The sequence below is a fragment of the Paroedura picta genome, chromosome 10, assembly GCF_049243985.1.
Source record: "Paroedura picta isolate Pp20150507F chromosome 10, Ppicta_v3.0, whole genome shotgun sequence".
In the NCBI taxonomy this organism is placed as follows: domain Eukaryota; kingdom Metazoa; phylum Chordata; class Lepidosauria; order Squamata; family Gekkonidae; genus Paroedura; species Paroedura picta.
Window position 1 is genome coordinate 50,742,950 of NC_135378.1, and position 24,191 is coordinate 50,767,140.

Below are 24,191 nucleotides of genomic sequence, written 5' to 3' on the forward strand. Positions count from 1 at the left end.
TTGTGGTGCAAGAACAGTGTGGTATTCAGGAGGGGAAGTGGCACATATGTTTGTCAGGCCAATTCACAGACTCCAATCCAAAGTGTCTTCAGAGAGAGGAATACTTTATGTAAATAGGAGGAGGTTTTTGCCCTCTTTGGGATGGACTCTTTGGGATGGAAACTCTCTCGAACTTTCAAACTCAAGGAAGATTTTTATACTTTTAGTTTACTTAACACCTGCCCTGTCCCTGTCCCAGGGTCAATCCCTGGTAGGACTCACATTCTCTTCTCCCATAAGCCCAAAACACACAGCTTCATAAAATCACATGTATATTTAAATGAGCTCTAAGTCTGCCCAGGAGCAGTGATTCTGCTGTGCTAATAAGCCTAGCCATACTTCTGTGCAAGCCTTATTAGCTGTCTCTTCACCTTTGCCCTATATTCTGATAGTTCTGCAGCATCTTTAGTGTCTGACTTGTGGTTTCAGCCAATAATTGGTCATCTATTCTCAAAACTATCCTGTTTGCTACTTCTCTCATCCATCTTATTATCAAGCAGAACTGCTTGTGGTGTGCTGCTAAACAAGAAATTCAGCTCTGACCCTTCATGTTCACCCATATACTTGGATATTTCTACTTTAATCAATACCAGTTACCAAATTATTTCTATAGTAATATGGTACCATATTATCAGAGATCTTTTTCCTTGCAAGAATGAAATCGCTCCCACTTGCTGGCTTATATGGATGATTAATATTTGTGATAGGTCTTCCGTAGAAACTATTGAACATTTCTTCTTTTACGGTATAATGTATTCAAACCTGAGAGGAAAATATCTGGATCATCTGATTAAGAAGCCTACTCATTCTTCTATCATGACTCTGTTAGTTGATCTGGATTTTAATATAACATTAGATGTATGCAAATATATACCAGTTACAATTAGACATCATTTGTTTTTAATGAATATTGAACAGCAATATTTTTTTGCTATATTGCTGTGTTAGTATGGTTGAATAGCCTATTGGGCTTAAGATCTAGATGAAAAAACAACCTTTTTGTTAAGACTAGCCAAAACAGAGTGCAAATTTTCAAGATCACCAAAATTCTTGATCAAGCTGTTCATTTTAAAATGAGGTGTATAGAAAAGCTGAGGTCTCGGGCCATGATCTCAATGCCGATCACTTGTTGTTTAATGTTGAGCAGGCATCCATGTTTAAGAAAGTCCTGGAGTCAGATGTCTTGCCAGATAGGACATAACAGATATTTGAAAAGCCTTATGAGATGAAATGCAGATAGGGATGTGTGGGATTCATATTTCACCCCCCATATAATTAACATCCAGGATTTCCTGAAAGAAAACTTTTAGACAGCTATTGACACTTAGTTTCATTTCCAGGATAGGATAATCCATAGCTATTCATGTCCAGATCCAAGGATAATGTATCTTTGAATATCAGATCTAAGAGAGTAGAGAAGCACTAAAGTCTTATTTATTTAGGACACCTCTAACCCATTTTCTATGGAGTGTCTATTACTGAGAGTCGGATCCTATTATGTACTTTTTGCATTTTTTTAACACATCAAGTTAATACTTGAGGCTTTGCCTCTGCTCAGTTTCACATTTCTGGTCGGTTCCAGACTTCTACAATTCAAACTCTTATTTCATAGTTTATTGGGTGACCCATCCTGTTGTTGATTTGCCTTATTCTGTGTAATCCATCTCACGTCTCAGGGCAAAAGGCATATGGTAAATAATGTAAACAAATAAAATAGTGCGCAGTAGACCCAAATCAGCTTAGAATGTAGAGAAAGAAAAACCCACAAGAAAGACAATCACGCTTCACTACTTGCCATCAATAAAGTAATTCACAAGCCTGAGCAGCTGGCTACAGCTCTGTTCTTGATGAGTTCAGCCTCTTCCCTAGCAGTCAGCATTCACTACCCCCTCCCTTTCTGGCGAGAGAGGGGCAGCCCAGATCACAACAGACCGATCCTTGATGCTTGTCATATTTGAGTCCACTGGCACCATTCTGGATATAAGCTTTCGTGTGCAGGAACACTTCTTGCCATGCCTGTAAACTTGCGGGGCGGGGAGGGAGACGGACACTATGTTGGGTGCTGTTGGTAACCAAGTGCAGAATTAAGACGACCCTGTGGTCTCATTCCACAAAGCAGAAGATAATCTGTGGAAAGCAGGCTACCCCGCAGCCGGGGACTCCTCGCGTGCCTTTCATTTCCCATCATAGCCCCACTCGCTTGCCGCCAGAGGGAGCGTGAACCGTCGGCGTAGTCCCTTGCCACTCCCGCGTCTAAATTCATTCCCTCCTATTACTACTGCTATCCCGGTACTCAATGGATTTAAGAGCGGCTATTGTAGCCGTGCATGACGGGAAATGCAGTTTTCTTAGTCACCCAGCCTTTCTCTTTCTCCGTGCGCCTATGTGCTTTCGGTACTACATTTCCCAGGAGACACTGCCTGAAATAGCGGATCATCTGATCGCTCCCCAGGTCCCGGCAATATGGCGGCTCCCACGGTAGGCTGTGGCCGCAGTTGGTTCCGGGCTCGGAAGTTCAGCTTTGGGAACGTGGCCGAGTTTCGCTGCCGGAAAAGTTTGGTGCTTGCGAGTCAACTCTTCAGTAGCTCGAGCAAGACTGTAGCGAAACAGAATCGGTATGATGGGATAACCGGGGTTCATGCACTGCTGGTTAGAGTTGTGTGGTTCAAAGTCTAGTACTTATTTTGCGTTTGCCTCTGCTTCTACGCTTTATTTCCGCTTCTTTCATCTCCGTTTCCTAAGGTTACCGGGGGGAGGTAGGGGGTCTGTTAAATATTTAGGATCTCTATCCATTATCTGCAAGTATACGTTGAAGGTCGCGATGAGAATGCATAAATATTCCAGTTAGCTTGTTTTCATATAGAAATGGAAGTAAAGTAAGTGTGAGAATACAGGGAGTAGATATTAGCGGGATTCAAGTGGAAAGATGTTTTTATGTACCAGCTGGTGACTCAGGGAACTGTGTAGCTCGATAGCTGCTTTACAGAGGGCATTTCCCCGGGTGCTGTTTAAAGAAAAAATGGTCAGTGTTAGGGCTGAAAACGTGCAAATGTTTCTGTGTTTAATCTGTGTGTTTTTCTTCATCTTATGATTATAGGAAATGCCCTGTTTGCAACAGACAGTTTCACTAAAATCAGCAGGGCAGTTATAAATAAACAGGGCTTATCATTATATAGTGAAAGGCAGACATGATGCTGTTTTTACATTGATTTTTTTCATGCATCACTAAAGGCAAAAAAAGCAGTTTTGCACTTTAAATAGGTTATAAAGGCATGTTCACCCTTTTAATTTGTGCAAGCATTTCCAGGGTTTGAGACATATAATACTGTTATAATAAAACATGCCCCCATTGGTATGTTTTGAATTTTTTGTCTTTGAAAGTAACACTACATTTGATCTATTTGCTGAGAGCTTTTTTGTCACTTGTATTTCAGAACTTGATCCAAGTACTTGTGACATTGCTGTGGCATAACTTGACTTTACTAGTGAAATATTGTATTGCTGTCTTCCTTTTTGCAAGCCAAAGTAATTATTTACCGAATCTGTCAAGCAGTTCATACAGTAAAGGTGACTCTGTTCTCTTGCCCATATTTGAGTTATAGATGTGAGAGTTTTCAGCGGATAGGGAGATGCTTCTTCATGTTCCATCTGCTCAGATAACTAGCACTTGAGTTTAAAAATCATTTCTCTATTTTCAGACTTCAGATGTTTATGCTAATACATTGCTAACTGTGCTCTGGAGAGGCACCTCTCCCTGCTTGAAAGTGACCATCTGACAGGATATGCATAATTGAATATACCACCTGCCTGTTGGAAATTTTTTCAACTTAGAAGAAAAGCAATTAATATTTATATTTATTTTCAATTTAATAATTACTATTGGGTACCAAATTGGGCACCAGTCCAATAAATCTTTACTCACTAGGTAAAACTTTAACTTATGAAACATTCAGTTTAAATTCATTTAAGACCTTCAGGATGTGAGTTTTTTCTTGCCTTTATGTGGTGTACTCTTTTTTTGGTGTGCTGCTGTTTGACATTTTTGCTGTGTTACACTATACTTCTCAGCACTCATCATTGGTGGACTTGCAGTGTGCTACAACATGCTGTCAAATGGCAAGATTTCTGCCATTTATATTTTTAAGCTGATCAAGAAATTCAAAGTATCTTTCTACAGTCAGTGAAAACAATCTTACCGTTTTTTGTTTTAAAGTGATGTTCCCTGGGCAGCTGTGGTGGGCCTGGAAATTCACGCACAGATCTCCTCCAACTCAAAGCTCTTCTCTGGTTCACAAGTCCAGTTTGCATCACCACCGAATTCTTTAGTCTCTTTCTTTGATGCTTCTCTACCGGGAACTCTACCAGTAAGTTACAACTCAATCTTTGTTATAATCTTGAATTAGAAAATGGTCCCACTCCTGCGTTCTTTCCCATTCATGAATTTCCTTTGGGGGAAATTACATAAGACCTCTACTCACATTACACAACTTTTTTAATACTACCAGTTGCAGGGACAAACTTTACATGCCCACATTTTCTGCACATGTAGACTCTGTGCTTCTGAGCACATGTGTGGTTGGCTGCTATACTCATGTCTCCTCCATCTCTGGGGCCATTGATTGCATGTCGGAGACTGAAAAGAGATCTCACATGGGCAATAAAGTTATAGAAATATCACTCCATATTATACTTAACAAAGTTATTTTAAAGTAGAAGCCCAGCAGCATGAATGGATCCTTCTGCTTTTCTTGCCACAACAGGAAACAGATCAATTCCCTTCACTCGTATGGCAGTCTGATTTTAATCAGGCTCCAATTTTTCTCTGCTGACTTCCATAGTTTAAAGAGGTTAAGATGTCATCCCCCCCAAGGTGTTTGAAAGGTTTTTTAGACAACTACAAGATTATGTTGATTTGAATGTATTCGTGTGTCAATATGTTTATGACAAGGTTGAAATGGAAAAATTGGATTGAAAAAATTAGAAAAAGTTATAAAAACAAATTAAAATGCATGTAATATGCAGATCCATAAACTACAGTCCTTGTCTCTTTGTAAAATATCCTCTTGAATAATTCCATTTTACTACCACCTTGTTCTCTTTAATAAAAACAGCCTCCTCATTTTTAGCTCTGCATTATACTATCACTACAGGGGGGCATGAAATTCACGGGTGGGGGAGGGCGGAATCCCATGTCTTTACCATTGCTTAGCAACCAAAACAAGAATTTGTGTTGGCTCTAAACATCAACATGAAATAAATTTCATGCAGAGAAACTTGTGTAAAATGTTTTTCTTTTATTCTGATAAAACTTGTAAAAGTCAGAGTTTCTGGAGTGGGTCTTTCTTTTTAGTTCTTCAAACAAGTTCTAAAACATGCAATGTAACAATTACAAACAGATAGGTAAAAACAAATACAAACAAATGGAATGCCAAAAACAAGAAAGCAATACCCTCCAATTACCTAATGTTATGAGTTGTTCCACATAAGTAGTCTTTACCAATATATGTGACTATAGGAATCTTACTGCCGCAGCATGTACCTGTGCTCCAGTCATTAATTTAACTGATCTAACAAACCTATTTTGGAGTATCTCTCAGGGATATTGGCAAAGAAAACTTAAAAGTGCACCATCCTAAATCTTAGTCATATAGCAAACTCAACAATTCATTCTTATCATACATGGTCACATCAGTTACATTATGTTCACAGAGCACTGCATGCAATTCAGATTTACAAAAAAAATATGAATTATTATTTTCTTAGTATGTACATATTGGCTCTGATATCTCCTACTCCAAGCAACCTAAACAAAACATGATAAATCAAAAGATGTCTTAAGACCATGGGGAACCAGCATTCAAAGCCTGAAAATCATGGCTGCCTCTTGTAATAAAACTCTTTATGTCCACATTAATAAATTTGTTGGGTTGCAATACTTCAAGAACCAGAAATCTGAAGTCATCCTCTGTATGGCCTACATATAGAAAATGTAAGGCTAACGGTGGATCTAGTTGTTTTTTATTTTAGACCTGTGTTTGCAGGTTCTGGTCTTCACAGCCCTCTGACTAATCCCTAAATCAATTTTATTACATGCACAGATAATTCCTTCCAAATCCGTTATGTTGAGCACGTACTGAAATGTTCTAATTGGAGTCTATAATTTACTAGTCTTTCAGAAACATTATTCACCAAACAGAACTTACATATAATGCACATACCACATTTGAAATAACCTCTAGGTTGTGTATTGGTAGCCAGTAGTTTCAGTGAATCAGCTTTTATCAGAATGTTCCTCAAGGAAACAATTTGACAAAAACCTATTATAGTCGATCCAAACAACTACGTATGTTGTGCAGTAAATGCCAATGTGTACATATGATCTTACGTATCTCAGTTGCCAATGGTGTAAATTGCAAAGAAAATGTAAATTGATGGGTTCCTCTGTTATTTGTTTTCTTCCTAAATAATTCTGCCCTGGAGAAAGATGGAGAAATGCCCTCTCGGCATTTCAGATGACATATTCAGGATATCCTCTTTGTATTAGTTGGTCACCTAATTTGTTTGCTTCTTTGTTGTAACCTGGATTATTGTAGCAAATTCATTTCAACCATAAAAGTTGTCTGTAAAGTAAATTAAATCTAAATGAAATGGGTGAAAAGAATTGACATGTAAAGGAGTTTTTGTCTATCGTTTTTTTGTAATTGATTAACTTCAAAGATCTAGTCTCATCAAAGTATCCAAATATATCTCTTGGATCCCCCAGTTAAAATATTCATTCTTCAAAATGCCATCTTTGTAGATGCCCTCTCTGTGCCTGAGTGTATTCTGATGTCTCATGGAATGTAGCTCCAAGAGATATATTTGGATCCTTTTCATTAGTGTGGGAGCCTGTCCATTCATATTATTTACCACCTTATAGTCCCCATTATATCACGAGTACATTAAATATTAGACCACTGAAGAAGACCCCAAGGGGGGGGGGTTATACTTATAACTATTCTGCCGCTGTTCAACCTTTTACTGATAGCAGCTCATGAAGAAGAGATGCTGTCGAGGGTAGTAGGAACTTTGTGTTAGGAGAACAAGGGGCATCACCGCTGGCTTCCAAATTGCAGTTTAATCCTGGGATGGAGGGAAGAAAACAACATAGGTTTTGGTTTGAAGTGCACCTATAAAATATGGTCAGACATGATAATAGGTTTCTAAGTTGGGTTGGGGAGCATGTACGATTGATGATCTCCCCTCTTTTCCCAAGCTTGTTCCCGTATTGACAAACTGTGGCTTATTGTGTGAATCTTGCCTGAGCAAGTATGAATGCTCTAATGAGGATAGCCCAGGCAAGTCCGATTTCATCAGATCTCAGAAGCTAAGTAGGAACAGCCCTGGCTAGCATTTAGATTGTAGACCGCCAAAGTAGCCCAGGGTTGCAGTGCAGGGGAGGACAATGTCAGCCACCTCTGAATGTCCTTTGCTTTGAACAAGCGTAAATAAAAAAACCTTTGAAAGTCTGTATAAAGCCTTTTCCTGGTTTCATTGTTCATATTGGACTGTTTAGTTCATTCTGGGAAACTTGTGGGCTGGCAAATAAAGCAGTAACCATCTGTGGTGCCCAACAAAGTTTCTGGATGCAATTCTTGATGTCTGAATAAGGAAAGAGATAACAGCTGCTAGCCATCCAAGTAGCCAGCTCCAGGAGAGAAGAAGAGTAGAGTGCTGTGGAGCAAGAGATAGTGAGCTGGTTTTGATGCATGAGGGGCAGATAGGGATGATTGCAACAGGCTCTATCTTAAAATCCCCATAGAGTGCATGGTTGGCTGCTTCACACAGTAATAGTGTTTCCCCCAGTAAGTTAGTAATGTGTCAAGGGCAAATGTATTTCTAAATACACACTGAATACATGCAGGGGACCTCTGCTGGGCTACATCAAAAGATGATTGCTACATGCTTGCAGACAGTGGCCGCCTTCATGCTTGATATGTTCCTTGTACAAAAGGCCAGTCTTGCCACACCAAACATGATCGTCATATAAGTAGCGAAGGGAGGATTGCATGCTATATAGTTTTGAACAAATTACTTGAGCTATGGGCTGTCTGGGAAGAGGCTTCATATGCCCTTTCCCCATTCAAAGGATGAGCAAACAAACACAAGAGAGGAAGGGAAAACTCACCAGTGTTTAATGGAGCAGAAGCAGTGGGGTGAAAGCTGCTCTAAGAATCCATAATTGTTCACTGTAACTCTTTGTTTAACTGGAAAAACACAGCAAGTGCTCTCTTGCTCCAGGAGAGACTCTGTATTTTCAAGTGAACCATGGCGCTGAAGTGAGCAATTATTGATTCTTAGAGAGACGGTAGCTTTTGCTGAAGCCCTACAGGCATCGTGCTGGGTGAGAGCATGAGAGCGAATGAGGCAGGTGGAGTACTTGGCTTTTCAGGGCTCTTTGGATCAACCCAGGCCCAGGAAAAATGACGTCCTGCAGCCCTGTCTCTTGGCCGGCTTGGTCACTATGTCTCAACCAACCTCTCCTTCAAGGATGCTACGGGGATTGCTTAGAGGATAGGCAGGATACAGTGCGACTAGTTTTTAAATAAAGAACACACCTTTTGATTTGGTTTTACAGCAGAGCAGTCTGGCAGACCACTCTGATTTGTTCTAAACTTTGACACTGACAATTTAGGAGGTACTCTCTTTTCCCCCTAAGAATCTTCTGCAAAATTAATAGGAAATGAGAGCCCCTGAGTTGCCAAAAACTGCAAGCAGCTCTCTCAGTCACATGGTACAAAATATGGAGTTGCAGCATACTGAGCAAGCTTTTGAGTTCAGCAGAATATAAAACCAGGAGCCATAGACAGGCAGTTGCAATTAACTGCTGCCTTTGTGTTTTCTAAATAGTGCTCCTTAACTTCAGAGTGCCTTGCTGCAACCTGAGATGCCTTTTTGGCATCCAGCACAGACCTGGATAGCCCAGACTAGGATGATCTTGTCAGAAGTCAGAAATTAAACAAGCATTTGGATGGGAAACCTCCAAGGAATACCTGGGTTGTGACATGGAGACAAACCACTTTTAAATATCTCTTGCTTTGAACACCCTACAGGTCACCATAAGTCAGCTGTGATTGAACTGCACTTTCCACCACCACATAATCTGCGCGCGGAAATCTGCTTGGAATTTTCTCCGTTTCCTCTTTAGACCACCGCAAATTATGTACTTGAGCTTTTCAGGATAGCTAATGTCATTATTTTCTGTTGGCTCCCCCTTCCCCTTTTTGGCTTAACATCTAGCCTAAAGAACGGTTCCAATGAACTTAAAAGCTTGCGTCTTCCCTTGTGACTTTCAAGTTTACCCTGCCAAAGGGATTCTATAATGTTTGCTACTCAATATGTAGGTTTTTAAATATCTTGCTGAATTCTTGTAGTGTTCTGTACATTTTAAGGGGAAAATAGTCGCTTTTAGAGTTTTCCTTTAGTGTTTCCCTGTGAGAAATCTGGAGCGTAAGCTGAAACAGGCTTCTTTTGAGATAAGAGCCCCTGATTAGTAGTCAGCCTGATGACTAACCTAATGAAAAATTTGTCATCTGTTCTTGTTCACCTCCAACAAAGGTTTTTATCAGCATAAGGAGGGGAAAAATGTTTTTCCTGGCAGTGTTTGGGAGATAAAAGTTGAAAGTGAATATATTAAAATATTAGTACTTGAGTGTCAGAAGGTGATGTAGACTTCTGGTCAGCTGTAGATACGGGATTCTATTCTTTAGCCTTAGTATTACCTTTATTAGCTGCGACTGGTATTTCTTCTTAGCAATGCATATATTGGATTTTTTGTTTTAAGAGGGCATTTTTGCATGCATGAGCATCTTTGGAGTTTCACGTTAGTTGTGTACTTCTAAAATGTGATTTATTTTCTGTTACTTTAGAGCTGAAATTCTCCCTGCTTTAAAGATAACAGATGAAAGGAGTACTTTAGAAGTTAAATAATAGGAGCTTGTATAAATCTCATTCTTTTAAAGTCAAGACTATTGATATCTATGTGAGGATTTCTAAATTTTGCCTCTAAGCTGTGGAAATACTACTTGAACCTCTACATTTTTCAGGAAGCCCATACAAAAGGTGGCAAGAGGGGTAGCATCAACTGTAATATACAACTAGAAGTGAGTTAAAACACTCCTCATCCAGGGATAGAGAGCCTGCCCCTAACTGCTTGGTTGCTGAAACCAGAGATAAATATTTTTCCAATTCTGTAATTAATATTCATGTTAATGCTCACAAATCTTCAACTAGGATCTTGTATACCCTTAAATTGAGATATTTGCTAGTTTGGTTAGGGAAATAGGAAGGTGTTTCCCATCACCTGTCCATTGTTGATAATATTGGAATATTTATTGTGATTGAAAGACTCTGGCCTATAAAATTCATCTGATAAAGAACATTTAACAGTGGTTTCTGTGGAGGAGAAATCCTGATTTTCATACGAGGTTTCTAAAAGATTCCTCAATGGCTTCAATAACTTATATCTGCTGAGGACATCCATTGTACCACCATAGCTTTGACTCACCTAATACAACCTCTCTTTGAACCTTTGGCTGCTTGTTCTCTGGAGTATCTCTCTTTCAAAGTTTTCTGCCTATGTGCCATTATATCTGCAAGGCGGTAGGGGAAATTACACCACTTAGAGCTGATTACCTATTTATAGAGTTTCATGACCATAGGCCTAGCAATGCCTAGCATTCATTTTTAACCTAAGGTAGGTTTCAGATTTCATCTTATTTAGACTCAATTCCCACCATTTTCCTGTACCAGTTGTCTGAGGCAGAAAAGAAGCTGCACGCATTAGATATGAAATGTGCCTTGCTATTTTAAAAGAACAAGCGAGTTCAGTAAGAGTTCAAGAAACAATTATTTGTAGGTTTTGCTGGAACGTCAAAGGGAAAGGCTGCATCAGCCCAGAAAATATCTAGATGGATTGCCTTTACTGTCAAGAACAGGCATCCATCCACTGTCCATTACTCATACAGGTACACTTGACAGGGTCTCAGTTAGTGTCTGGCTCCAACATCTTTGGTTGGGCGGGGCTCCTCCTGCTCTGTTATTGGACTAGCTAGAAAATCTTCTGGTGGCTGACCTGTATGCCTGCACAGTTCCCATGTGTCCCACCAGTGACAACTCAATGAACAACAGGTACAGGTAAATGCAACACTGTTTTCTTGGTAAATATGTGATTTCTGGACTTAGGACTTGCTCCAAGTATGTATGTCATGCTTTCTCAGCCTGTTTCATGAAACCATGGGGTTTCTTGATGGCCCTGGAAGGGCTTTCCTGAATAGGTGGCAGTTAAGTATTAAGCATTATCAGATGATATGACGATATACAGTCATGTAAATCTACCCATCCCTCCCAAAATGACCAATGCTGGGCCTGTAGGGAATGGGAAGTAAAGGGGCACTGGGTGGGTGTGTACACAGTTATGTTTGCTAACCATATTCTGCAAAAACGTGCCACTTCTGCAGTTTCTCAAAACGGTAAAAAGGTTGAGGAAGGCTGGTGTATATGATGCTGCAAGAGGCTTATGAAAATTAGAAGGCAAGCAACTAGAGAGTTCTCCTCTTTCTCAGTTGACTAAGAAATGTATTTAAATATACATTAAGTAATAAAAATTTTAAATTGTAAATATTTATCAGTATATGTACAACATTCAGTTGGTATATGGGTAGGCTCAAGCCATGCTGATAACTTGTGATGCTGCTAAATACAGTTAGGCTGAACCTATGTATGTTTACTCAAAGTAATTTTCACTGAGTTCTGTGGAGTTTACTCCCATGTAACTTTGCACAGAACTGAAGCCTTAAATAGATGAGGAGAGTCTATTTTACTGGAAATCAGGGGGGAATGCTATATTAGGATAATGGAAGTTTTCTTGCTGATAATGCAAGGATTAAATGAAATAGCAGAAGCAAAGGAATGGAGGGATACAGTTTTAATTCTGTAGAGAATTCTCTTAGTGGGCAAGAAGTGATAAAAAGTTCTGAAAGAGATTTACACTTCCCAAGACCCATCAGCTCATGACTGCTTTGGTTCTCCAGGTAGTCATGTTTTTATGTTCTGTCATTATCCTTTCTATCCAATTCTATTCCTTCTTTGTCTCAGCATGTTGACCCTTCTGGGGCTAAGCTCTTCCTTCACAATTGTGTATTATTTAAAAGACTTCAACATGTTCAAAGCTCAGTAATGTTTGCAGCTGAATCATGGCACTAAAAGTAGGGCTTCCTTCCTGCAAGAAATTCCTATATTAAAAATATGCAAAAATGCAACCTCTGGGAACATTTTGAGAGGGGGCAGGCAAGGAACAGAATGCTGAGACAAGCCAAACTTGTTATACTCCTGAAATTGAGGACTGGATAGCTGGAGAAAGCCAGAGCTGTGATTTGGCTGTCTCATTCACACTCAGTTGCATCTCTTGGCTACCCTATTAGAAAATACTGGACATTTATGTCTGATTTTTCTAACTTGTTTTCCTGGAAAGAAAGGACAAATACTGGCGTGTCTGGGTCAGATCCGGTTGGCAACTCTACTCATAGATGAAAACTAAAATATTTTCATAGGAATTGTTTCAGTGCTTATGAAATCTTCATTTTATGCCATCACATAATTGTAGCAGATTTTCTCCTTTCTAACTCATTCATTTTTTGATTTACTTCATCTTTACCCCAACAGGGATCCAAGACAGCTTGCTTGTTCTCCCCCCTTCCATTTTATCCTCACAACAATCCTATGAGGCAGGTTAGGCTGAGAGAGTGACTAGCTCAACATTCCCCATCATTGATTTCCTGGCTGAGTGGGGATTTGAAACTGGGTCTCTGAGATCCTAATCTGCTACTCCAACCACTACACCATTCTTCCCTTTCTTGTTCCTCTCTGGGAATAGTAAATAATGCTACTGAGGTATAATTCAAACTTTAATGGCTTTTTTATTTTAAAATATTCTCAAGGGAGGGGAGATTTATCAGGCCATCTTTGTCACTCCTATCAAATTATTGAACTATCCTCAGGGCTTTGAAGCCACTGAACTTTGTGGGCCAAAGAAATGACTTTGGAATTGCTTCTTCTGTAGAACAGGGGGCAGAGCAGAATGTAAAACCAGAGTGTCTTGGGATGTAAGGGGAAGAGTTAGAGAGATGAGATAATTTTCCAAAGGGTTCCATCAGGGATGTAGACAGATTGGTTAATTGTCATTGCCTGACTCAAGTATGCCAAAGACTAAAATTGGCCTAAGAATCAGAAAAATATGGGCTAGCTTAGATTTTCAGTGGCCTACATCTGTGGACAACTACAGCTTTGTAGAAAAGATGCTTGAATTGAGACTCTCAATTGCAAGAAAGTAAGACTGTGCTACCTAATGCAAGTATTAATTGTAAGCTAGCTGTTATTATTTTCTGTGTTGCCTGAGTTTTGTGCCAATAAAGAAAGCTGAAGAAACAAGATCTAAGGAAAACCACTGAAAGTGGGTAGCAGGTTTTTTTAAAAACTATTTTTCTGTCACAGTTCTATCTCCACTATGCCCAAACAGTAAACCACAATCTTTTGGTTGTTCCAACCTCTTCCATTTTCTTGGTAGAAATTTTTATATTCCAGCCTCTTTGAATTTGATGTTCCTGTGCTAAGTAATCAGTCACATCCTTTAGGAAATTACTATGTTGAATTTAACCAGTATCAATCTATTTTCATTGTAGAAAATCGATATAAAAATTCATCTTGACTAAAGTGGATACCAAATGAGCTGAAAAATGAGACCTCAGCAAGTCCCTCTTGCATGCCAACAGTTGTTATAGCTGAGGGGTGGAAAAGTCAAACAAAGGAAGTGTACAGCTTAATTATTTCGAACCTGAAGTTCCATATCAATAGTTAATTAATTTAGAAGATTAATCTATTAGCTAGGGAATGATGACTGAACCATGAAGAGCCAGGAAGAAGAGGAAAAAGTATTCCATTTAACATTAAAGGATTTTTGTGTCCATGAAAGGAGTTTTTGTAGCCTTGATTATCATTTACCTTGATATCTAAATATTTCTGTGATCTGAGTTTTTCATTGATAGAATAAAAATATAGTATATTATTAATTTTTCTAAAACCCTTATGTGATTATATATGGTAACTTGTATGAGTTGGCTGGGGGCTAAATCTGATGGGTTTATTTATCACTAAAAGTGATCCTACACTTCCATTGATATAAAGCAAAGCAGACCCTTTGAAAATGAGCATCAAGAACATTTCTTTTCCAATTTCTGCTGGTAATGCAGGACTGCCTTTATTGAATTTCTCTTTATCACAAATGCCGATATTTGAAGGCTTTATTATGCAAGAGCTGTTTTCTAACAACACCGTTGTGGTAGATTAGTGAATCAATGAACTTGTAATAGCTACTAGACATCTATATTAGATTTAAGTTTCAGTGTTCTGTAGTTAACCTCTACAGTTGCATAGATTTCAAAATCCAAGTCATCTAGTTTGGGACCAAAACCCCCTCTCCATCTTCCCATCTCACAGGAAACTATATTATCAGGTTCAAATGTCTTATGCTGTCTTTCTCATTGACTCCTATGTGTGCGGTGATTAAGAGAATTCTCAATCTTGTCTTGGTCACATGAAGTACCACTAATGGTATGCAGTCTCTCTACCCTTAGACAGCAATGGTTTTAAAATGGCCTTACGTTGTCCTTCTTGAAACATGTTTTGCTTGCTTTTTTGGTGGTTAATGTAAATTATTTTTAACATAGCTATAGATGTATCTGAAGATCTTTAAGCATGATACTTTTCTTTTTTCTTTTTTGACATGGAACAATTTTTTTTTATTTAACCTGAATCTTTTAGGGATTTGAAAGCTGGTTTCCAGCAATACTACAATTTATTATTGCAAATATTTCTACACTGTTCACCAATGCAGCTTGCAATTATTTTAAAACAATATTTGTTAGCATTAGCCACCATGAGCCAGTCCATGGGAGGCAGGATAGAAGCTGAATTATAAATAAATAAAATATAAAGCTTAAAACCAAGTAACGATGACCACAAAAAAGAACAAAACAAACAAAAAACAGCAGGACAACCCTAAAATAACAACCAGAACATTAAAACAGAAAATTCTAAAACTTGTAAAGATGGCCCCCAGGTAATGGTATTAAGACATTAAGTGCCACTGGGAATAGTACCACATACCTGTTCCAATGTTGAATGTTGATTATAAAGGAGAACATGGGGAAATACAGTGATCAATCTGAGTCTCCATATCTAAATCATTTTTGCTGTATTCACAGGACTGATTGAGTGTATGCAGTCAGTTAACTTAGAATACAGTTAAGGTACATATAATTTACTGATCACTGGTAACAGAATTATTGGCCAGTAATTATTTGAATCTGCTTGTTTGCCTTTTTTAAATATAGGAACAATAAGAGCAGGTTTCCATTGCTCTGAGATTTTACGTCTCAAGTTGATTCAAGTAACTAGAGGTTCAAATGAAGTGATCTACCATTGTGGGTTGCTCTTGAATATTTCAGCTGATATTGGGTATGTCCCTGGAACTTTGCCCAATTTCAAGCATCTTATCAAGAGTGGTACTCTTTGGATGACACCGATGGCCATTTAGCTGTGCTGTGTCCTCCTCTATAGAGCAGTAGTAAGGTGGTAGTTGAAAAACAGTAACGAAGCCACTTTAAGATGGGGGGAAAGATGGGGAAAGGGAAAAAATGAAATAAATGTGGTGTTCTTTTTCTATAACACCCCAGAATCAGCTACCTGTTTGGTAACTATATTATAAAAATAAATTTTCCATATGTCAACTGAGATACTGGTGTTTAGTAGGACACATATATTGAGACAATCTGATACAAGTTCACCAAGGACTCTGGTATCATTGTTCTTAAAGGCCTCAATCAGTTTCTTCCAACTTTTTACTTGGAATTTGTTTTTGTTTTTTGGTTTGATTCCCCACTCCTCCATATGATGCCTGTTGTGTGTCCTTGGACCAGTCACATTTCTCTCAGAACTCTTGCAACCTCACTCATCTCACAAGGTGTCTGGAAGATAAGTCACTTTGAGACTCCTTAAGATAGAGAAAAGCAGGGTGTAAAAACCTACTCCTCTTCTTCTATACTAAGTTGTGGTTGGGCTTGGATGATTTTGGAATCCGTGAAGGCACCCACACACTGGAAAGAGATTTGTGTCTGGGGGCAGAGAGAGCAGAAAACCTTTTAAGTTTTTGTACTAAAAGAGCTATAAAACTGTTTCTATTGCAGTCTTTTAAGACATGGTTTCAGACATGGAGAAAAACAGGGGACTCTTTAAAATATGACTTCTGCTTCCGAGGAGACTCGGGTGATTCCCTTTAGACTGCTCATCTTTAAGGAAACAGTTTCTAATGTTACCGATAATGAAAAATGATGAAAATGAGACTGCACTTTCCCGATCCACAATTGGAGGCTGCAGAATAGTCGAAATAGAAACATGAATACATACAGAGAATAGCTGTTAGTGAAATATCCTAAAATTGATCAAGGGTTTTATATTCCCATGACTTCTGTTTTCTGAGTTCTTCAGTTTTATTCAGAGTTCCTCCTCTGCTGCTGTCAGCCTTGCTGTCTAATAGAGACACTGACATTAAATGCCTCATTGGCAATACTTTTCACTTCTCCCAGTGTATTTACAGAGTCAGTTGTTTTTTCTTCAGGGTGAGGATTTCAGTTAATCTTCTTTGTAGCCTTTAATTAGAGCGGTTATCTCTTCAGTATCTCTCTTTGGTATTGGGATAGCTGCAGCTTTTTGATTGTATCAGAAGACAACGCCATCTTGGTTGAGCTCCTGTTGCAGCTGTGCTTTGTAATGCTTGAACTCTCCTCAGGCAAGGGAACTGAGTTAGTCAGGTCTTCACCTTTTAAGCAAGGTTCCGAAACTCTCTGTTAGAGAGAGCTCTGTTTTATTTTCATTCATTGAGGAACCTCTTCCCTCTTTTTTTCTTGGGCTTTGAGAGATCACAGAAGAGTGTTCACTTCAAACTTCTATGCTATTGGTTGCTAAGCAACCCCCTCTAAATTTATTTATATAAGGGATTATGATCCCATAAAATATTAGCCTAGGAAAGTCCTTGAAAATTTTTAGCCATCAAAAAGAGAGATCCTATAACTCAGTGGTCCCCAACCTTTTTATCACCGGGGACCGGTCAACGCTTGACAGTTTTATTGAGGCCCGGGGGGGGTAGTCTTTTGGTGAGGGACATCACCGCCGCCTGAGCCCCTACTCAACTTGCTTTCCTGCCAGTGATCCTGACTTCCCGCCGCCTGCTGGGGGTTGCTGCCAGCAGCAACTGTGCAGTGCAATGCCGAGGGGGAGCCCCAGCTATGGCAGCCACCAGAGAGCACCAAAGGCGAGCCAGCAGCAGAGTGGCAGGGCAGCCCCCAAGACAGCAGCCAGGGAGGAGGACGAGGAGGAGCCGCGGCCCTTTGCCAACTGATTCACGGACCGGTACCGGTCCCCGGACCGGGGGTTGGGAACCACTGCTATGACTCAACAACGGTGACTTGGGGAAAGCTGCATCCAGTAGCTAACAGTACTTTGCTTGACTTCATAGTCTGAGGAAGAGTGCTTGCACTCAAAAGCTCATGCCTTGAATAAATCTTTGTTGATCTTAAAGGTGCCACTGGACTCTGATTTTGTTTTGTTGTTTACTTTACTCAGTTCATCAAGTAAAATAAAAATTGATTTCCAGTGTCATTACTATAGATAATTTACATTTTTCCTCTGGTCTCAGCCTTTTAAAGGATCAGTGTTATTAGACATACAATCTGGGTGTCACAAGACTTGTAGAGGGCAGTGATCCCACTGCTCATTTGTCCACTGTGGCTCAGGTCCCCACCGCTCTTCCCACAGGAATCATAAGAATTAGAAGGGACTACCCAGGCCATCTAGTCCAACTCCCTGCTCGATGCAGAGTCAGCCTAAAATATCTGTTATAGGTTTCTGTCCAGCTGCTGCTTAAAGACTGACAGTGAGAGGAAGCTCCCTGCCTCCCTAGGCAGACTATTCCACTGCTGAACTACTCTGACTGCAATTTTCTCCCTCTGTACTGTTCTACACATAGTTTAAACTCATTACTGTGGGTCCTATCCTATGCTGTCAAGAGGAACCATTCCCTGCCCATTTTCAAGTAACAATTCAGATACTTAAAGACAGCAGTTATATCCCCTCTCAACCTCTTCTTCAGGCTGAACGTTCCCAAGTTCCTCAGCCTCTCCTCATAGGACCTGGTCCTCGTCACTCTCCTCTGTACTCTCAATTTTGTCCACATCCTTTTTGAAGTGAGGCCTTCAGAGCTTCACACAGTACTCCAAGTGCAATCTGATCAATGCGGTATGTAGCAGGACTATGACAACTTGCTATTTCGATGTATTGCCTCTGTTGATACAGCCCATGACTTCATTCACATTTTTTACTGTCACATCACATTGTCTGTTCAAATTTAGCATATAGTCCATAAGTACCCAAGATCACATTCATATAAACCACTACCCAGAAGTGTATCTTCCATCATTATGAATGCTTCTTATTTTTGTGACCCTGATGTTGAACTCTGCACTTATCCTTATTGAATTGGATCTTTTTCTAATTTGCCCACTTTTCCAGCATGTTTAGATCTTAGATCTTTATTGCAGTAGGATGTGATTTCAAGTATTTAGCCTTGGGCACTATTTGGCTGTCCTTGATTTTAGCATTGACTTTCACTACCCTTTTTTGCTTATTAGTTAGCTTTATTCGGGTTGCTATGTAGTAAAGTTCGAATTGCCAGTGAAGACTGAAATTTCATGAAGGGTTTGGGACATCTGAATGGTTAAAAATGGAAAATGTGGATAGAAATGAGCATCCTGAAGCAGTAATAATTGGTGGGGAAGGAAATGTTTTGAAGATAAAGGTAATTACTGAAAGTGGAACCACTTGCTATATAAGATACTATTATTTTGAGCAAAAATAAATTAATCCTTCAACATTATCTGCAGTCTCTCATTCTGGTCTATGAGTCAGGACTAATTGGTTCAGTTTTGCTGCTGGTCAACATTTCTGGCAGGATTCTCTGCATTTTGGGGTTAAGCTCTAATTGCTTTCTTAGTCTACTTAATAAACAACACTGTGGTAGCCATAGTAGCTACATTAAGTATTTAATGGCATCCTAGTTAGGTGGCTGAAATATTTCCAATTGCAGCTGATTGGCTTTCATTGGCAGGGTGCAATTTAAATTGATTGACCCTCATTGGCAGAGTGCCAATTAGAACTAATTGGTCCTTATTGTCAAACTGCAATTTGAACTAATTGGCTCTCATTGGCAGAGTGCAATTTGAACTGATTTGTCTCTCATTGGCAGAGTGTTCTCCCTCTTGGTGGCACACTGCCACGGAGGGCCAATCAGGTGAATAGTCAGTTTGGATTTTATAAGATTTACTGATTAGCTTATTTCTTAAAGAATCAATCTATGTTCCCAATTCCTAGGTAGATCAATAGTTTGTGTTGTATTGGGGTCTTCTGCTTGCTGGATTTAGACCACACATGGATTTAGGATGTATGTAGGCATCTCAAGCTGATCAAATGTTAATGGTGTAGTCCTGGGAATTCTGGTACTGTTCTTTTTGTAGAAGCCTGGAGGTAGAGAAAGAAATGTTTGGAATTGAGACATCTCACAGAACTGCAGTAATTTCAGTTTTGTTTTGTTGCTACCTCTTATCCCTCAGTGTGTCATAATTCCTTCCCAATTCTAAATTACTGAGAACAGCAACCCTTTGGAGTACATTTCAGGTAGCCATGAACCCTTACAGCTGAGCTAATTAAATTCTAGCTAAATCAAATGTTAAAACATCCTGAACAAATTTTTTTTGGGGGGGAACCCCTAAATCTTAATAATTTAAATCAACTTTTGCACAGTGATTCCTAGCAATTTCAAACATTCAGTCTGATTTTTCCCCATTCCAAATCCTAAGGGCTCTGTAAAGTAAAACGTCTGCATCAATAAATTGACATCTGCTAGCGTGAGAGTGAAAACAGAGGCTGAGTTTTGACACAGGATTTCACTTATTTGTTAAGAGGTGTGTGAGAGAAAGATCATCTTTATGCAGTTTAGTCATGGGGAAACAAGTTATTTTTTCTAAAACAGCTGTGTAAAGTTCCTGATATGAGGAGATACATACAAAAGTGCTGTTGCATGATAGCATGTTGTAACAAATCCTACTGAGGGTACAGCCTGGTGCATGGCAACATCTCTGAAGGGCTGCCATTGACTGCGGGTGAAGGGCCCAGCTGGACACCCCCAACCCCTCTTTACCTTTCTCCCAAAATCCAATCTGGGGTTGATATAGCTTTTCAATCCTCACCAAGGTTTGGTTTTGACCATAGGAGGGCAACTTGGACTTCTATCATCCTGCATCCAGGTTCCCCAGCTTGTCTAAATAGGACACGCCAAATAATATACAGCTGAAGCAGCTCCCTTAGTCCCTCCTCCCAAAGTTGCTCACCATTCAGAATTAGCAACATTGGATTTTATTCATAAGAGAAAGCTTCAGCAGTGCAGGGTAGTTTTTACAGATCTTAGAAATCTAAGCACATTGGTGTAAGGCAGCCTTTCTGAACTTGTTTATAATTTTCAGGCTTTGAGAAACCCCAGAAATGGCACGATCATGAACAATATGGTTGGGAAGCATAGCTGTGTACCCTCGGGGCCCCTCCCCTTCCCACCCCTTCCAGGCCCATCATTGGCTCTTTTCGGAGGGGGGGTCAAACAGATTTTTAAAATATATAAAAATTAATTAACTCCCACCCCTTTGAGAAACCCTTACAGGGCTGTCAAGCAACCCCAGGGTTTTATGGAACCCTGGTTGAGAAAGCCTAGTGTTAGGATTCAGCCCAAACATTACACAGTTACAGCAATACAGTTAAAGTTGAGAAGCCCTTATCTAGCCATAGTGACTATGCTGGTACTCCATTTTCTTGAGAAATGGGAAGTCAAACACTTGGCTCTTCTATTCAGGCTTCTCTCTACCAATTGTTGTTTTGTGGGGGTAGGGAAGTAATTCAACTTCCCCACGCCTGCTACCAGAATTGCCATAGCTAGAAGAGTTAGTTTTTATATCCCACTTTATACTACCCAAAGGATTCTCAATGTAGCTTGCAATTATGTTCCCTTCCTCTCCCCACAACATATACCTGCTGAGGTTTGTGGGGCTGAGAGCTCTGACAGAACTACTCTGCAAGAACAGCTCTAACAGAGCTGTGACGGTCATCCAGCTGTCTGCATGTGGAAGAGTTGGGAAATCAAACCGTTCTGTAGATTAGAGGCCATCACTCTTAGATTAGATTAGAGGCCACCACATTAAACTGGCACCAAGACCTTACACCTTCACCTAGTCAATAGGGTGGGGCTATTTCCTGGCAATGCACAGGCAGCCTTAAGTCCAGAAAGCCTAAGTAGAATGCTAATCCATGACCAAAGGCCACAGACTGAGTTGCATCTAGCAGTGAGTGGCTGACGGATTGTGCCATAACTAGATAACTTTGTGCCATAACTTTAGTGAAGTACTAATTTGGGACATGGTAGAATCTGGTAATTCTGGTAATTACCTTCAAGGCCATACGCGGTCAGGACCCAGTGTACCTGAGGGACCGCCTCCCTGCCTATGCCCCCCAAAGAGCTCTACGCTCTACTGCCTCCAATCAGCTAAGGATCCCTGGCCCTAAAGAAGTCCATCTGGTCTCGACCAGGGCCAGAGCATTCTCTGTTCTGGCCCCTACCTGGTGGAACGAGCTCCCAGAGGAGATCAGGGCCCTGACGGAGCTTAAACAGTTCCGCAGGGCCTGCAAAAAGGAGCTCCTCCACCAGGCATTTGGCCGAGACCAGACGTAATCTACAGCGACCAAGGGCGCCTGCTCCCCCCCCCCTCAGAATTCAATCAATAAGCCACCCCCCTCAGAATCCCATCAACAAGCCTGGACCTGTTTGTATTACGATTGTTTACTGTTATACTGTGTTGTGTTTGGTTGCAATTGTTGGTTATCGATGTACATGTTCTACAGTGTTTTATGTATGGTTCTCTGTTATAATGTAAACCGCCCTGAGCCTCCAGGGAGGGCGGTATAGAAGTATGATAAATAAATAAATAAATAAATAAAAAATCAGAATTTCGAAGAGACTGGTAGCTGTTGTTCAATTAAATAGCAGCATTGTCGGCCAGATGCTGTGGTTTTCTTGTAACCCTTTCTTGGTGCTGATCATTTCCAGTGAAACCAGATAAAGGTAAAGGTAAAGGTATCCCCTGTGCAAGCACCGGGTCATGTCTGATCCTTGGGGTGACGCCCTCTAGCATTTTCATGGCAGACTCAATACGGGGTGGGTTTGCCAGTGCCTTCCCCAGTCATTACCGTTTACCCCCCAGCAAGTAAGCTGGGTACTCATTTTACCGAACTTGGGAGGATGGAAGGCTGAGTCAACCTTGAGCCGGCTGCTGGGATTGAACTCCCAGCCTCATGGGCAGACAGCTTCAGACAGCATTTCTGCTGCCTTACCACTCTGCGCCACAAGAGGCTCATAGTCAAACCAGATAGCACTTGCCATTTATATTATTCCCCATAAAACGCTTTTATTATCCATATCACCCTTTTCTTAGTTGGAATGCAAATCCTCTGTGGTGGTGGTGTTTTTTTCTGGAGCTGGGATGTTTCATTATATTGAAAGTCCCTATAATTCGGTAGTGGGAAGAAACTAAACTGCTTGTGAGGGATATTAAATATCTACTGAGATAATGAATTGAAAGATTCAGAATACTCACAGTAAGTGTTAGCAATATTGTAATAAGTGACATTACCATGACAAAATACTAAACTTCTTAGGAAATTGCTATGAAACAGTAACTTGTCATAACATGAATGTCCCAGTGGGATCCCCTGGCTTGTGTGTTCCTTCGTGCTGTTGTCACATGCACCTAGACTATGGGTAGTCAAACTGCAGCCCTCCAGATGTCCATGGACTGCAATTCCCATGAGACCCTGCCAGCAAACACTGGCAGGGGTTCATGGGAATTGCAGTCCATGGACATCTGGAGGTCCGCAGTTTGACTACCCCTGACCTAGACAATAAAATACGACTTCCACTTAATACCTAGTTTGCCATTTCTCCTAGAAGACAGCTTGCAGTTTCTTTCTTTCCTCCCAAACCACAAAACAGACTTTGCATACTCTTGCCTTCTTCCCCCACATTCAACCAACTAAGCCCTTCCATACTCATAGCAAAGAATCCTCCAGGATTGCCCGCCTAATGACACACCCTGACAAAGGTGCCAGGCATGAGACGGCAAGATATGTCGTGTGTATAAAACATGTGTTGTATCATGAACTCGCCATCTCCCACATGCACAGCCCTTCCTACAAATGCAGTTGCATGCAGTTTCTCATCTACTTAGCCAAGCCCGAACGGCATAGGAATATCTCCCCCCACCTTTTTCTTTTAACGTAAAACTTCAGCTTTTTAGTGGCTGCTTGTATTCTGCCCACGCACAAGAGATAATTCCTCTTGGAGGCAGCACCGAATACACACGGTTTCAAAAAGAGGTTGTGGGCGAGGTACTTGTTTCCTACTGCGTCTCTGAGTGAAGTGGTGTGTAATGTTTCTTCAGGTTCTCAACAGGAGATGCGTTGAAGCAGCAGTGACAACTGGCCTTGCTCTGAACTGCACCATAAACAAGAAGTCCTTGTTTGACAGGAAACACTATTTCTATGCAGATCTGCCTGTGAGTATGTATGGAGCTTTGTCCCCCAGCAGATCGGAAGAGGGATGCATCTGGAAACGGATGGGGGAACAGGCTGGGAGAAGAGATGCTTTTTTGTTCTCCGCCACTGTTTTGCCCCTTCTGGCTGGATGCAGCTCTGTGTCCTGATGAATTGGCAGCTGTAGCCCTGCTCTTGCTGATTGAAGGTGATTGTTCTGAAGGCTGACTCCACTGCTCTGCCTCATGTTTCCGATGGCTTTTGGGTAATTGAATTGGGAGAAGGCGCTGCCAGGGACAGACTTTTCCCATTCCCACTAATTGTCTGTTGGGGTTCAGACAGTCTGATATTGATTATTTCATTTTAAGCGAATGTAT

At 40.4% G+C, this 24,191-nt stretch overlaps 1 protein-coding gene across 2 annotated transcripts in view; it reads left to right on the forward strand.

The window, feature by feature from the left end:
• The first annotated feature begins 2,468 nt into the window (after positions 1–2,468).
• Positions 2,469–24,191, forward strand: part of GATB (glutamyl-tRNA amidotransferase subunit B) — a 56,602-nt gene continuing 34,879 nt past the window's right edge. Inside the window, exons 1-3 of one of the 2 annotated variants that reach the window (XM_077300101.1) lie at positions 2,469–2,654; positions 4,253–4,403; positions 23,724–23,837. In XM_077300101.1, the coding sequence (XP_077156216.1) occupies positions 2,503–2,654; positions 4,253–4,403; positions 23,724–23,837 (417 nt within the window). In that variant the 5' untranslated portion in view covers positions 2,469–2,502. The remainder of the gene's footprint in view (positions 2,655–4,252; positions 4,404–23,723; positions 23,838–24,191) is intronic. The other variant, XM_077300100.1, reaches the window with a different exon arrangement.